This window comes from Mustela erminea, chromosome 2 (assembly GCF_009829155.1).
Source record: "Mustela erminea isolate mMusErm1 chromosome 2, mMusErm1.Pri, whole genome shotgun sequence".
Classification (NCBI taxonomy): Eukaryota; Metazoa; Chordata; class Mammalia; order Carnivora; family Mustelidae; genus Mustela; species Mustela erminea.
Window position 1 is genome coordinate 5,465,742 of NC_045615.1, and position 15,770 is coordinate 5,481,511.

The following is a 15,770-nucleotide window of genomic DNA, read 5'->3' on the forward strand; positions in this document are numbered from 1 at the left end:
TACAGCAGTGTTATCTGCAACAGCCAGTGTCCATCACCTGACGAGTGGATAAAGAAGATGGGTATATACACGCAATGGGTTATTACCCAGCCATCAAAAGAATGAAATCTTGCCATTTGCAACAATCTGGGCAGAGCTAGAGAGTATTATGCTAAGGGAAATAAGTTACTCAGACAAAGACAAATATTATATGAGTTCACGCATGTGTGGAATTTAAGAAACAAAACGAACAAAGGGGAAGAAAACAGAGACAAACCAAGAAACCGATTCTTAATCACAGAGAGCAGATGGCCACCAGACAAGGTGGGTGGGGGGATGGGTGCGATAGTGCGATAGGGGATGGCTGCAGAGCACAGCCGCGATGAGTGCTGACTAATGTATAGAATGGTCAGATCTCTGTATTATGCACTGGAAACTAATACTCTACTCTACTGGAATTAAAATAAAAAGCAGTCAAAAAATCATCTCTTAATTTTTCTTTCCGTCCAAAGAAAGCAATTCATCCTGGTGCTGGATACGAAGGCATCTCAGAGTACAAATCAGTAGTCTATTACCAAGTCAAGCAGCCCTGTTGGTATGAGACTGTCAAGGTGAGCTGCGCCATTTGTGATCTCCTTCATACGTCAAACCTCATGTGGGTTCTTTTCTTCTTTTCTACCCACAAATCATTCCTTCTTTATCCTGTCGTTACAGTGGGTTGGTGTGGTGTCCTATAAGAAATGAATTGATGCAATTCTGCATGAGAGTATTTATCTTTAACTCAGAGTTCTTAAATAATGTTCTCATTGATAAATGTGTACAAATTTGACTAGAGACGCTGATAGTCATAATGATGTAATAGGCTGCTGTGACCATCCAAAACCAAATGGAAATTTTCACACTCGGCGAGCAGTTGCCTAACGTTTTTTCCCTCCTGGTCTCTGACCAAGTTTTCTGGGCCTCTTTTCAATTTAAATATGTGTATCACAAATTCCCAGGTGCTTTTTAGATAAGCCATGCCCTGTGAATCGCTCAGTACCCTGTGGCTAAAACAGTGTCGTAATGCCCTTTCTGATTAGGTAATGAAGGCTCAAAAATGTCAGGTGATTTTTCCAAGATCCTGTAACAGCTTAGTGTCCAAACCTAAATTGGAGCCCAATTCTGAATCCCAGATTGTCATAGTCAAATTGGATTGTCAGAGTCTTATGAGCTCTCCCTAGAAAACTCAAAAAAAAAAAAAAAATTGCGCTAATATCTCGATGCAGAAGTGATTATTTTCCACAACTTTGTATGCTTCATATGTTTTGGAATGTGGTGTTTTTAACAGATGTATATTGTGCTTTTTAAAACTACTTATCTCAAGGCATTAAGGGTTCTTTGGAAATGGGTTTCTAGGTACTTGGGTAATGTTCCATTATATGATCATGCTATAATTTATTTAACTATTTGCCACAAATTCTCTGCCCTTTTCATTGCCATGAACTTCTGTTTTTCTTGTCCCCTCTATATACATAAACAGAAAGCTTCCTTGTCCCCAGTATTCTGTCTTTTCTTTCTGGGTATGGACCGCCGTTATTACCATATCAATAAACATACAATACACCTTGCAGTCTGGAAGCTCCTGCGTAGATAGACCCCACAGTCCTGGTCTTTCTCCTCTGAAATCTTTCCTCTTTCATGCTTGAGAAAGTACTAGAAACTTGTAATATCTCCATCCTCAGAATCCCTGACAAATGGCAAAGATAATTTCTCTTGAGATTCTTTAGGTTTTGGAAATAACTCTGTGTGTTTTGAAAGGAACTTTACTCTCAATCTCACTGTGTAGAAATAAGTGCTTTAATAAGATACTGAACATGAACCAGGTCTGTCAGATGAGCTAAGTGCAACGTGCTGTGGAAATATAAACTGTAAGTTTCTTATCACTGTGCAGGTTTCCATTGCTATTGAGGAGGTTACTCGCTGCCATATACGATTTACCTTCCGGCACAGGTCATCTCAGGAATGTAAGTACTAGAAGGTCGGCAACGTATTTCTGTTAAAAAAATATATATAAAAATTTTAAAAAATTATTAAAAAATAAAATATATATATATATTTACGCTTGCTTGTCAGTACTTTCATGGGTCTGGAAAGCAAAATACTTGGAAACTAGGTCCTTCACATCATTACTTCAGGATTCATGTGGTGCTAAGGAAATCAAAAAGACAAAGACCATATGCTGTCACTCATATGTGGAATTTAAGGAACAAAACAGGTGAACATAGGGGAAGGGAAGGATAAATAAAATAAGATAAAAACAGAGAGGAAGGCAGACCATAAGAGAATCCTAACTCTAGGGAACAAATTGAGGGTTGCCGGAGGAGTGTGGGGGGATGGGCTACCTGGGTGATGGGCATTAAGGAGGCATGTGATGTGATGAGCACTGGGGCTTATATGCGACCAGTGAATCACTAAACTCTGTGCCTGAATCTAATAATAAATTTATGTTAACTAACTTGAATTTCAATTTTTAAAAAAAAAACTTTTTTAACAAGGATTTCCCCAAAATGGGTTCCGTGAATGTTAAGGTTCTATATGATATTAAACAGTGCCCTATAAGGGTTTCACAGGCTAGGACACGGGTAGTGCTCTGAAGTCTCTGCTGCTCTGGTTAAGAAGATGAGCAAGGGAAAAGGCAACTAAGGTCAGAGCAGTGTGGTCGGTGCACGGCAGCAAAGATCTGTAAGGGACCATGTAGCACAGCATCCAACCCTGTCATCCATGCGTGATCTCGACATCCTAACTGAGACTTGCTGGTGTAGAAGGAACCGAGGTCAGCCCAGGGAGGAGTGGTGGTGGTGAAATGTGTTTGAAACCCACAAGGTGAATGCAGTAGGGCTGAAGTGAGAGCAGTGGGAGCAGTCAGAATGTTAGGTTGAACCCCACGAAAGTGCCATATGGGGAGGTCAGCATCAAATAGGCAAATATCAGCAATTTCCTCTGGTTCTACAGAAATAGCATTTATCAGGCCCTTAGTTTGTATGAGACACTAAATGAATCTCTACTTATACACTGTGTACTGTCCATAGTCACCTGATAAGATACATAATGCTTTTATCCACATTTATACGAAAAGGAAACTGAGCCCAGAGAAATGAGTTCCTTGCCTGGGGTCATGGAGCTGGGGAGTGACAGAGCCCAGATGGACACTTCAGCGGTTTGAATCCAGGCAGACTAGAGCCACATCACGAATGATGAAGGTTAATTTGAATGAGGTTATGAAGGAGCCCTTAAAAGATGTTATGGGTGCTCATGGTGGTGGTTGTGGTTTGGTGTATGTTTATAACAGCTTTAGTCATAATATCCCCACATGGAATATAGCCTAATGGCCACCAACAGGACAATGGATAAATAAATTATAATGTAATCCTGTAGTGGTTTACTCCTCAGCTGATCTAGGAGCACGTGAGGCACAGCTGACTTCAGAGCTGTGCGTGTGATGAGAGCAGGCCACAGGTTGCCCCCGGCATCGACACCCAGTTGGGGGGCAGTGAGCTCAAAAGCCAACACCTAAAGATCCAGAGGAAGGTGCTTTGCTTCCTGGGGGAGGCCGGACCCTCCTGGCACCTAGGGTACTCTCTTAGAAGGAAGAGGCGGCATAATAAACCTGGGAATATAATGAATACTTCACTGAGTCTACCTTAAAGCAACAGAAATGTATCTCCTGAAGGTGTTTGGTTGACTGATTAGATCTGCTTTTGGAAATCTCTCTCTGCAGTGTGGAGACAAGGACTGCTTGGAAAGATCCTCTAGAAACACAGAGGAGACTTGAATGGAACTAGGTTAGGAACAGAATGGAGGGAGAGGAAAGGCAGAGGTTTCGAAGGTCTTCAGTACCTGGAGTTGACACGGTCGAGGGAAGGCAGTGTCAACGTCCACATTTCTGATTTGGGTGAGGGAGTAGTTGCTGGTCTCACTCATTTGCAAATGTAGGAAGAAGAACATAACACGAAGGTACTAGAAGATTTCAGCATGGGGAATATTCCTTTGAGGGGCCCGTGGCAAGCACAGTGCACGTGGCTTATTGTAGCTTGCTGAATGGTGCTGATGAGAGGGTGACCCAGTCGCACAGCCTGGAGCAAAATGAGAAATTATCTGTTACAGCCAGAGCTTCCTGCTGCCCTTCCGCACCGCTGAGACCCATATTTCTGTCTTTTCAGCCAGAGATAAATCGGAGCGGGCCTTTGGCGTGGCCTTCGTGAAACTGATGAACCCGGACGGTACCACTCTGCAGGATGGGAGGCATGATCTGGTGGTTTATAAGGTGCTGCTCAACAGAACGAGGCTCCGAAAATGACTTGGGAAATATTTACTCCTTCCGAAATGGGTTCTCGAGGCTCCAGTCAGAATTACGTGGATAAACATCAGACACTTCTTTGGAGCCATGAGTGTTGGCCCCTTAAGTCTAGAAAGCCAGAGGGCTCCAGCTGCAGGGTATCCCATCCCCTTTGTATGAGGAGTGAGTGGTATAAATGTCGGGGCCTCTGAAGAACATCTCCGTCGCCTGCAGCGGAGTTCTGTGGCAGTGGGTGGTCAAGGGCTGCCCCCTTGCCTCTCCTCTGCGTCGTCCTGCATGGGACAGAGACAGTTGCACTGTTGGGCCTGGTGGGGGGTGGGGTGGGTGTGGTAGGATGTGGTTTTCATATCGCCCAGAGCCGGGCACCATTTCTCTGCTTAGGGGCCCTTGCTTCCTTCCCCAGCTGTTCGGTCCTCACTCTTTAACTGCTATGAAATTATCTTCTGAGATTTTTTGAGTGCAGAGTAAGACCCAGGAAGGTCTCGTTTATCTAACGATATCACAGAACCGGCAGCTGCTTTGAGCTGCATCTACTTGGTGTGGGTCTTCCGTTTAACAGCTCCTGATGTTTTGGAAGGCGTAGCAAGCTGTTCCCTCCCAATGAATCCAGTCATCCCCTCAACCCAATGATGCATCATTCTGACTATTTATAGGTTCAAGAAAATGAAATCGAACCTCGGTCCTTCGTATTTACTTATTTATTTATTTCAGAGATCTAGGATGTTCTCAGTTAGTAGTTCACAACTTTTTCCATTTTTATTCGGTGTTGAAATTATTCTGGGCTCCAGCCCTGGAGAAGTATCACAGTGTCTTAGAGTTGGAAGGAACATAAGTGTAATTTGATAAAACCGTATTTCACTCCCTGGATCATGCATTCATGATAGAAACTACTGTTATTTGCCCATCATTTGGTGTCCCTCACCCACTTCCTTTTCAGGGTGACAACAAGAAAATGGAAGACGCTAAATTCTATCTGACCCTACCGGGAACCAAGGTCGAGATGGAAGAAAAAGAGCTCCAAGCCTCCAAAACCCTGGCCAACTTCACCCCGAGCAAGGACAGCACAAAAGACAGCTTTCAGATCGCCACCCTCATTTGCTCCACAAAACTCACCCAGAATGGTAGGTGACCCCACACTGGATTTTCTCTTTGGCGCACCTGGGCTCCTTTGTTGGACCCAGTGGGGCTGGGCCACATAGGTGTCTTCCGAGGCCGGATGCTGGGCACTTTGGATTCTACTCCCTGCCCTTCATGTGATATTTTGGGTGCCACTGTTCGCAAAGCTCACGCTCAGTCTGAGGTTATCTTGCCTATCTTCCAAATAGGATGAAAAGTAGTTTGTCTTGCTTAAGATCATACAACCTGTAAATGTAATTCATGAACAGAGGCTGAAAATTTTTTTAAGTCTTATGTTTCCTTCCTTCATGGCAGCAAAGAGCTCTGATAATGTGCTCTGTAATAAAATATGAAACAACAGATGTTGGTAATTAGAGGGAGGGTACTGATAGAGAAAAAGAACTTGTCTCTTGCCCAAACAGGTGTGGCCAAGAGCAGGAAGGGTTTCCTGTTAGAATTCCATCTGCCCCCTCCACCCCGAGCCTCCTCTTTCCCCTTTTTTCCCCAAGCAGTTGAGGGCGTTTCATAAAATCAGCTGAATAGTTCAGATGGGCCTTGCTTTGTTCCTTCTTAAAATCTCTGGTATCAATTTTAACTTCTCTTCTGTATATTTAATGGCATTTGATATCCAATAATGGCTTTTCATTCAGTTAACTTACGGGTAAGCGGTCCTGCTGAACATAGTGAGCCAAGAATAAGGAACTCTGGGCACTTGCCTTAGAAATCCTATAGCCACTATGATGGATAGAGGATTAGTCACTTTGGCCTTTTAGGAGATTTGGGTGAGGAACACGCCTGGGACTCTGCCTTACGGAAGTGCTAAGGGATAGACAAAACAGTTTAGACAGAAGAGGTACACTCAGGGATCAGATGTTGGTTGATCTTTAAAAGGGGTCAGTATTGTTTGTTTTGATGAATCATGGTTGGCTAGAGAACACGGATAGTATTTCAACTTGGACAAGGGGCCAGACTCAACAGAGTGAAGTACAGAGCTGATACATATGCGAAAAGTACAAACACACTGACTAAGAATTAAGCCAGAAACAAGGCCAAGCTGTGGAGACAGTGAAAAGTTTCATGGTTGCAAAGGCCTGAGAGGGCGGAGGACCGATGAGTAGGCAGAGCACAGGGGATTTCTAGGGCAGCAAAACTACACTACCCGGAACCACGATGGATCCGTGCATACACGTCATTACGCATTTGTCAAAAGCTACAGAATGAGCTACACAGAATAAACCCTAACATAAACTGTGGACTTAAGTTCATGAATGCTATTAATATTAGGTCGCCAGTTCCAAGATGTACTACACTAATACACGATGTTAATAGTAGGGGAGTTGGGTGCACGGGGAGCGTATGTGTGAACTCTCTGTACTTTGTGCTTCATTTTTCAGTAAACCTAAAACTGCTCCCAGAAAAATAAAGTCTATTAAGATAAAAACAAAAATATAGCCAGAAAACATTCTGAGCTTCATAAACAACATGACGAACTCTATCAGTGACCTAATCCTTCTTAGGGAAAAAGCCAATGTAAGAAACTGCGGGTACCGGGTTAGATGATACAGTAGTGACAGAAGATGACTTAGAAGGTGTATCAAAGGTTTTGAATATTTTCAGACCCTTTGAGCCACTTACCTCACCCTTAGAAATGAAACGTAAGTAAACAATGAAAGACGAGCACAGAGATTCATGTATGAAGATGTCTCCATATTACTCATAATAGGGGAATAGCAGAAATAATCCAAATGTCCAATAATTAATAATTAATAATCATGTAATTAAATGACATGTGCAGCTGCCAAATATCTGTCAAGATGTAATCAAAGACGTGAAAACTTGGGCGCCTGGGTGGCTCAGTGGGTTGAGCCGCTGCCTTCGGCTCAGGTCATGATCTCAGGGTCCTGGGATCGAGTCCTGCATTGGGCTCTCTGCTTAGCAGGGAGCCTGCTTCCTCCTCTCTCTCTGCCTGCCTCTCTGCCTACTTATGATCTCTATCTGTCCAAAAAAAAAAAAAAAGACGTGAAAACTTGAGCCCTAGGCAGGGTATAATCCTAATTTGTCTAGGTACATGTTGACAATTTGGAGCCAATTTCCTGGGTTCAAATCCCAGCCCTGCCCCTAGGTGTTGCATCTCAGGCAAGCTACATGTCTTCTTTGTGACTCGGTGTCCTCATCTTTAAAATGGGAGTGATACTAGTGTATACCCAAAGAATGAAGAAATTAAGTAAAAGCAAAACATGTGTCTCGCCCATTGTAGACTGTGTGAATATTAGCCTCCACGACCACCACCATCATCATCACCATCAACGTTGTCATATTTACACAGGAAAACACTAAAGGGAAAGATGCCGGAAGTGGGGACAGCATTTATTTTCTGTGCTCTTTCTGTTACTTTCTAATCCTCTAACTCTGAAATGTTAAAATGGTGTTTCTGTAAATATGGCAGCAGGCAATACAAAGACTTAATGTGCTTTGGGGACTTTTAAGGGATAGTGAAGAAAGATGGCATTTATCCAATAGATTATCCTTTCCAGAGATTAGACTTAAAGTAAAGCAAGTGACCAAAGTAGCTAAAATTAACTTAAAATGGAAAGCAGAAGGAATGTCCATGAAACATAACCATATGGTTAAATTGTTTCTTATCTCCAGTCAGACATACAGGAAGCGTATGGACAGGTGGCAGTACTCAGACACTCGATTTACCAATATCTGCGTCGCTCATCTTCTAGATGTTCTAAAGCCGTGTTGTCCACTGTGGTGGTCACCAGGCATGTGGAGCTTGTAAAATTTAGTGTCAGAGAGAAGTATGGTTGCTCTAGTCTTCGTTTCGGGGGTTCCATGGTTTCGTGCTGCTGGTGGCTTTCATGTTGGCTAGATAAACAGCGTTGCCGTCATCCCAGAAAGTTCCATTAGGTGGAACTGCTCTCTGCTTTGTTGTCCACCCCATTCCTAGTGGTTAGGTCTCAAAAAAAACTCAACATAAAAACCAGGCCAAACCAAACCAAAGTCATACAATAACCTACCCCAAAGAAGGTTGAAAGAGGCAAATTCATGGGAACCAGGGAGGAGAGATGTGATATCCTCAGGGCCGGGGTGGGGTAGAAGGGAGGACAGATGTGCAAAAAGTGAAGGGAACAGCGGGACATCCTGAGCATCAGAGGGCACAGGGCATTCTGAGGGACAAATAACGATAATAAGGATTGTGGGTGGTTCATGTATTTGATTTCTTCTAATTGGATGGAAGTTATAAGGAGCCACTTTAATGTGTTGTGAGAAAGAGGAAGCTGAAGAACAGTAAGAAACCCTCCACTCGGAGAGCGCACTTCCTGATAAGAAGGCTGGTGGTTCTTTCACAGAGACCATGACCAAGGGCATTTCTCCTTAGCCTTACAAAGGACTATTCAGATTCTAAAGGTTAAAAGCCACAGGCCTTTGTTGCAAACAGAGCTTTTCGACTCTTTATTTATAAATTTTTTTCAAAACTAGATCAGGCCCGATTTACATGGGACCATTTACATGGGACCATTTGTTACTGGGCCCGTATGGAGATTGAGAATAGATTTGTGGCTCCAACAAAGGGAGAAGGGAGTTCAGGTCCTTGCAGTTGTGGGGCCTGGTGCCACACGATTCCCAGAGTCATATTTTTTTTTTTTTTTTTTTTTTTTTTAAAGATTTTATTTATTTATTTGACAGAGAGAAATCACAAGTAGTCAGAGAGGCAGGCAGAGAGAGAGAGAGGGAAGCAGGCTCCCTGCTGAGCAGAGAGCCCGATGCGGGACTCGATCCCAGGATCCTGAGATCATGACCTGAGCCGAAGGCAGCGGCTTAACCCACTGAGCCACCCAGGCGCCCTCCCAGAGTCATCTTATCTCAACCCTCCAAACCCTAACACAGGAAGATGCCGGCATTGCCATTATTCTCCTGTTTCAATCAGAAAGTTGAATTAAAGTTCCAGAATATTTTGTCTAAGTTCATAAGTAGTGCGCATGGATCTGAAAATAGATATTTGTAACCCCAAAACTTAATGGTATTTCGTTATTTTTCTTTTTTAAGTGTTACGGTCTCTAATCTTTTGCCCAAAGTAGTCACTAGCCTAAATTTGGGGATTGTCATATCAGACTATCCCGAATTCTTAAATACTTTGGGGAAGGACGTCAATTGAGAGGACTTTGGATAACATTTGGATGAAATTCCATTCTAGATTTATTGCCCAGAGAAACTGCTGTACCTGGAAACCAGGGGATGCCTGGGAATGTTCATGGCAGAGTTGTTTTTGATAAATAGAAAAAACTGCAAACAACTCCAGTGTTTATCAGCCTGGGAATGGACAAACACAGTGTGGTGCATCCGCCCAAGAGGAGAGATACTGGGTAGAAACTGACAGGAATTAACTAGAGCCACTTGCCTCGACCCGCATGGGTCTCAGGAGCACAGGAAGTCTGGGGACTTTGCTCTAATGCGGCCTCCGCTTTTCTAGCCCCAGGACCTTATGATTCACCAGATGCCAGCTCTGTTCTTGACACGGCTGGTGATGTGGCATGCAAATATTTCTAGGGCGTAAACCTCTGGGCCGATAGAAGGGTTGTTTGCAGATGCTTAAAGCTGCCAAGCGACTCTTCACTCTGGTGAAGTATCTAAATCCTTTTCCTCAGGCAGCAACTAGTGGAGGGAAATAACAAATGGAGCCGTACCATTGACTTGCCTCTGGTGGAAGTAGGGATGGGAAGTGGACAAGCCCAGCACACGGTCTATTACTAAGTGCTAACTGAACAAATGAGTAAATCCAAGAACTGTGTCAGGCACACTGCCTGTTCCCTCAGGGCTACTGGTTCCCTTTCCACCCAAATATTTATTCCGCAGCAAACATGGCGTCTGGCGCCATGATGGCGTATCACAATGAGTGCAGCATGGCTCCTGCCCTCAAGTGGCTCAAGTCTGTGGGAAGAGCCAAAGAAATACCAAGTGTGTCTTTATTATTCGCTATGTTTGTCTATGTATATGCATATGTATATGGAGGAAAGAGTACAAATACCGCAGAATGTTTTGAGGTGGGTCTTAAACATAAGTACGAGCTTATCAGATACATAGTGTTGAATAATATCTGGTCATTTCAGACAAAGGGAAGACCATATGGAAAGACCTGGATCTGTCAGAGCGTGCCACAGTCTGGGGAGTAGTGATCTGATCTGTCTGGTTGCTGAGGAGTAACACAATGGAGGGTGATGGCCTGTCAGGAAGGCCATGGGTGGGGCCTCACCCCCTTCTATGAGTGGTATCGTGACTTTATTCTGTTGACAGAAAGGAGTCTCTAGGCACTGGATTTTGGAGGTTTCCTGGGGACTAAAGCTAATAAAACAAGCCAATAAAGCAAACACTCATGAAACAAATGGGCTATTTTCTATACATTTGTTAATGAACAGTGTATGTTTTTAATGACTTCTGTATATTATACAAGTCCATTGATTAAGAAGCATGTGTGCTACTTATACTAGATAATGCTCTGTAAATTGGAATAGTAGCTTAATGTACCACACAAAATGGCAAAATGGTAACAGCCCAGATGCCTGTTACATTTCACTGTGACACTTTCAACATTGATTAAAACTATAAGTGGCTTAAAGATCCATAATTCTGCACTTTAAATCCAAATATACCTCGAGATTTCTGTCACGGTCTTACCCCAAGGACCGTGAATCTGTTCCTCCTTCCTTTGAAATAGCAGTCTGTCGGATTTGCTTGTCTGTTTCTTTGAAGAACTCTCGGAAGGCAGTGTGATAGAGTAGCAAGGACATGGTTTTTTGGGAATCAGATAAATCTATAATTAAATCCCATTCATAGCACTCTCTGGACATTATGTGACCTAAGGCAAGTTATTTAATTTTATAAAGGCCTCAGTTTCATCAACTGAAAAATGGAAGAAATGCCATCTCTACACTGTGGATGCAGTGTTTAAATGGATTAGTGTGGGCAGTTGGGTTGCTCAGTTGTTAAGCATCCAGCTCTTGGTTTCGGCTCAGGGTCGAGATGGAGCCCCATGGAAGACTGTGTTCAGTGTGGAGTCTGCTTGAGATTCTGTGTTCCTTTCCCCCTGCTCATACTGTCTCTCTCTCCCTTTCTCTCTCTAAAATAAGTGAAAAGATCTTTTAAGAAATAAATGTATCAGTGTATGTATAGAAGTTCCCTTTTCCCTTTTTATCCACTGAGATACACATAGTGGCAATGGGTGAATTAAGCAGTGCAGCAAACTGAAGATATGAAGTTTCCTTAAGAGTGTTTTTAGGATGCCTGTGTGGCTCAGTCAGTTAAGCATCTGATCCTTGATTTTGGCTCAGGTCATGATCTCGGGTTGGGGGATCGAGTTCCAAGTCAAGCTCTGGACTCAGTGTGGAGTCTGCTTCTCCCTCTGCCCCTCCCCGCTTCAGCTCATTCTCACTAACTGTCTTTCAAATAAATAAATAAAATCTTTTTTTTTTTTAAATGTTTCCAACTTTTCATCTATATGGCTACGATGTAATCATTTCAGAAATATGACTTCCATTCAGGAATTCAATTTTATGTTCTCATGTTTTAGTGGTTAATTTTTTTCTCTAAAGACTGAAAGACTGCAAGGTTTTTTCTGGTCTAGATAGGAGACATAAATTTAAAAAAAATACACAAGGAATTATCCATTATTAAGAACAGTTATCTTTTCTAGAGAGTTCTGTAGTTATTTCCTGAAATAGTGTGCATTACTTCTTCTAATCAATGTCTGATTTTATGGTTTGTGGTCATTCTTCCTAGTTGACTTGTTGGGCTTGTTAAATTGGCGTTCCAACTCCCAGAACATTAAACACAACTTAAAGAAGTTAATGGAGGTGGATGGAGGCGAGATTGTAAAGGTATGTTTATGTATTTGTGGTTAGAAAGGCGGTTACGGTATCATTAGATCTATATTACAAATTAAATCAGAAATATAAAATTTGGTCAGAAATAAAAAATTTGTAATCTACATTGGAAAGCAGAAGTGCCAGTTTTTAAGAAATGCTATTTTAAAACTCATTCTATTGCAACCTAATTTCTCTGAATTTTCGCAGTATGGAGCTGAACTGAAAGCATGAAATAACCTCTCTCTTTTTTATGTTCAGTTTTTGCAAGATACACTAGATGCACTTTTTAACATAATGATGGAGATGTCAGATAATGAAACCTATGACTTCCTCGTGTTTGATGCACTGGTAAGCAGTTAAACACATTAACTAATTTATTCTCACAACTGTGTAGTGTTCAGTATTTCGCTGTTGTAACTGACTGTGGTGATTATCCTTTCTGCACAAATACTTGGATACATCTCTCTGTTTCTGGAAGTTAAAAGAAACAACTGACTTATGGGGCGCCTGGGTGGCTCAGTGGGATAAGCCTTTGACTTTGGCTCAGGTTATGATCTCAGGGTCCTGGGATCGAGCCCCACACTGGGCTCTCTGCTAAGCAGGGAACCTGCTTCCCTCCCCCTCTCTGCCTGCCTCTCGCCTACTTGTGAACTGTCTGTCAAATAAGTAAAGAAAAATTCTTAAAAAAAAAAAAAAAAGAAACAACTGACTTATGTTTAAAGACTTTATTGTTCTGTTACGTGATATGCTTTCTTTCTCATTAGGGTAAATGAGGTATTATATTACATTAGAAATCAGGAGTCACTTTAACTTTAAAATTGCCTAGTTATAAACCAGGAGATACTGTTAATGAGGGTGATTGTGGCTCTGTTGTGTGCGCTTATATGTTCATACAAGGGACACTGAATTCACACAGTGGAAACGAGTGTCAGTCTCATTCTATACAACATATAGCCCCTTCCAAAAACTGAAATCCAGACGGGGAGGGATGATGTTAGAGTCTTGGAAGGCGGGTTGCCTGGGTGGCTCAGTTGGTTTCTGCCTTCAGCTCAGGTCATGATCCCAGGGTCCTGCAGTCTAGCCCCATGTCAGGTTCCTCACTCAGCGGGGAAGCTGTTTCTCCCCCTCCTCTGCCACTCCCTCTGCTTGTGCTCTCTCACTCTAGGTCAAATAAACAAATAAATTCTTAAAAAACAAAGAATCTTGGAAGGCCACCAATCGTGGTGGAGTGAGTGGAGAAAGCAGACACATCCAAACCAAGCACGTTTTCTCGTTGTTGGGGTTAAAATTCTGTGCAGAATTTACCTGGATGTTGCAGCAGAGGAATGTCGGCTCTTTCACCAGTTTAGAGAAATTAATACATTCAAGAAGTGGTCTAGGCATTAAGGGTACAAAATAAAGAGAGGAAATGCTCCCGCTGAGATTCACCTGGCCAGAGTCATGGAAAAGAATGGTTCCGGTTTCTGTGGGTTGGGGTCTGCAGATTCTCCTGGGATGGAGCAGCTGGCAGTGGGTATATGCAGTCACCCCGGGGGTCCTCCTTCAGCATTCTTTGTCATCAGTAGGTGCCACGTGGTGGTTTTTTATTATGTGCCTCATAGGGATCCCATTCCCAGAAAAAGGGGAAATTGAGAGACAAAAGTCTGATAAAGTTGAGTTACTGGGGGCACTCCTCCTGCACTCGGAAGAGTGTGGTCACGAAATAATTCATCAGCTGCATCCTTGGGTTTGAGTTTTCTTTTGTCTTTCTTCTGCCTCTCCCCATCTTCTTCCCTGACTCATCTTGCTTGTGCACTGGCCTCTCTTGGAGACAGTGAACTCCATGAGGCCAGGGGCCGGCTCTTAGATTCTCCATAGCATTTAGCCCAGTGCCTGACACATCATAGTTTCTCTGTTGAATGTTAAATAAAAAGAAACTCCATGACTTTACTTCAGCTCTGGAATAGTAAAGTGGGAATGCTGCAGAAGTGGTCGAGAAAGAAAAGCAGGTACCAAGATACCAACATCCGGCCTATTAAAAGAATCAAAGCCTGGGGTCGTACAGTGCTGCTATCTATGTTTTTCACCTTTGGCAGGTGTTTATTATCTCACTGATAGGAGACATCAAGTTCCAGCATTTTAATCCTGTCCTTGAAACCTACATCTACAAGCACTTCAGTGCCACTCTGGCTTACGTGTAAGTCTGATTCAAGGGGACTACCTGCTGCTGGGCTATTGGGTTTATACTCTCAGGGTTGGGTTGTTAAGAAATGCAAGGGACATAAGCGGAGTAAGGGTGCCCCTAAGTGCAGAAGTTTGTTGTAAGCTTCTGGGGGAGAAAGAGCACCAGCTAAGTGGTCCACCACTGGGAAGGGCATTCAAGTAAGTCAGTCCCTGCCTTCTGGGTTGCTCCCGAAGAGATAAGGCTCTCTGTCTTTAAGAATCCAGAACACAGAGAGACAAAGCGTTGAAGGCATCGAGAGCACAGTCAAGGACAGAAGATCGTACTCGGGATCTTAGGAGAGCTGGGTGTCGGGGATTCGCAGGAAACCCCAAAGGGATCTAACAGTGGGTTAAGCAAGACTAAGTTAAGTAGAAATGAGGGTCATGTCCTCAGCTGTACATCACAGGTGCTTTGTAGCATTTATTACCTACAGGATATGAGATGATGTCATTTTTCTTTCTTTTATATAAAGGAGAGTGGTTTCTGCCTTTTCCATGATCAGGTCAGGGAAGCCTCCTTTCTGTCTGGTTTACGAGCTTCTGACTCGGAAGCAGCTAGCATGCGGCCCACCTCACCATGGCATTGTATGTGGCCTGTTTTCCCCACCCCTGGTGTCCCAGCCACTGTGCAGAGCAAGGTGATGAAGAGTGGCAAGAATATAGCAGAGATCGGCAGAGATCTTTGGGGTTTTTTTATACATAATTTTTAAAAGTTTTTAAGTAAATGTATAATGTATTATTAGTCCCAGGCGTACAGGTCTATGAATCGCTAGGTTTACACACTTCACAGCACTCACCATAGCACATACCCTCCCTAATGTCCATAAGCCCCCCCCCCCCCCCCCCCCGCCCGGCAACCCTTAGTTTGTTTTGTGAGATTAAGAGTCGGCAGAGATCTTTCTGACAACGGCTTATGCCGGGTCAATGTCAGCTGCTGTTGCTAATCTATCATGTTGGCTGCTGACCTGACTTTTCAGGTCAGGTCGTAGAGTCCCGTATCTTCTTTCTGTACTAAACAAGGAAGTTCTTGGTTTGATTTGCAAGAGAGGTCCAGCAATGTTACAAGTGTAAGTGACAGAAAAGAGGTGTAACGTAGCATAATTACCCACGAATACAGTGGACGTGATGCGCACTGGGCTGGGAGAAGCAGCAGATACGCTCATGACAGGTTTCTTTGCATGCCGTAGCCTCACTTCCCAAGCAGGCGGTAGCTTCACGTCGATCTTCATTGTGGATCCAGGTGGGTCACTTCCCTGGATCTTCATTCCACA

At 43.2% G+C, this 15,770-nt stretch overlaps 1 protein-coding gene across 5 annotated transcripts in view; it reads left to right on the forward strand.

The window, feature by feature from the left end:
• DOCK5 (dedicator of cytokinesis 5) overlaps positions 1-15,770 on the forward strand; it is a 211,331-nt gene that overhangs the window by 122,546 nt on the left and 73,015 nt on the right. For 4 of the 5 annotated variants that reach the window (XM_032332197.1, XM_032332193.1, XM_032332194.1 and 1 more), the window contains 8 exons: positions 492-590; positions 1,910-1,982; positions 4,179-4,282; positions 5,253-5,436; positions 12,212-12,309; positions 12,556-12,645; positions 14,373-14,473; positions 14,973-15,137. In XM_032332197.1, coding sequence (XP_032188088.1) covers positions 492-590; positions 1,910-1,982; positions 4,179-4,282; positions 5,253-5,436; positions 12,212-12,309; positions 12,556-12,645; positions 14,373-14,473; positions 14,973-15,137 — 914 coding nt within the window. The remainder of the gene's footprint in view (positions 1-491; positions 591-1,909; positions 1,983-4,178; positions 4,283-5,252; positions 5,437-12,211; positions 12,310-12,555; positions 12,646-14,372; positions 14,474-14,972; positions 15,138-15,770) is intronic. The other variant, XM_032332195.1, reaches the window with a different exon arrangement.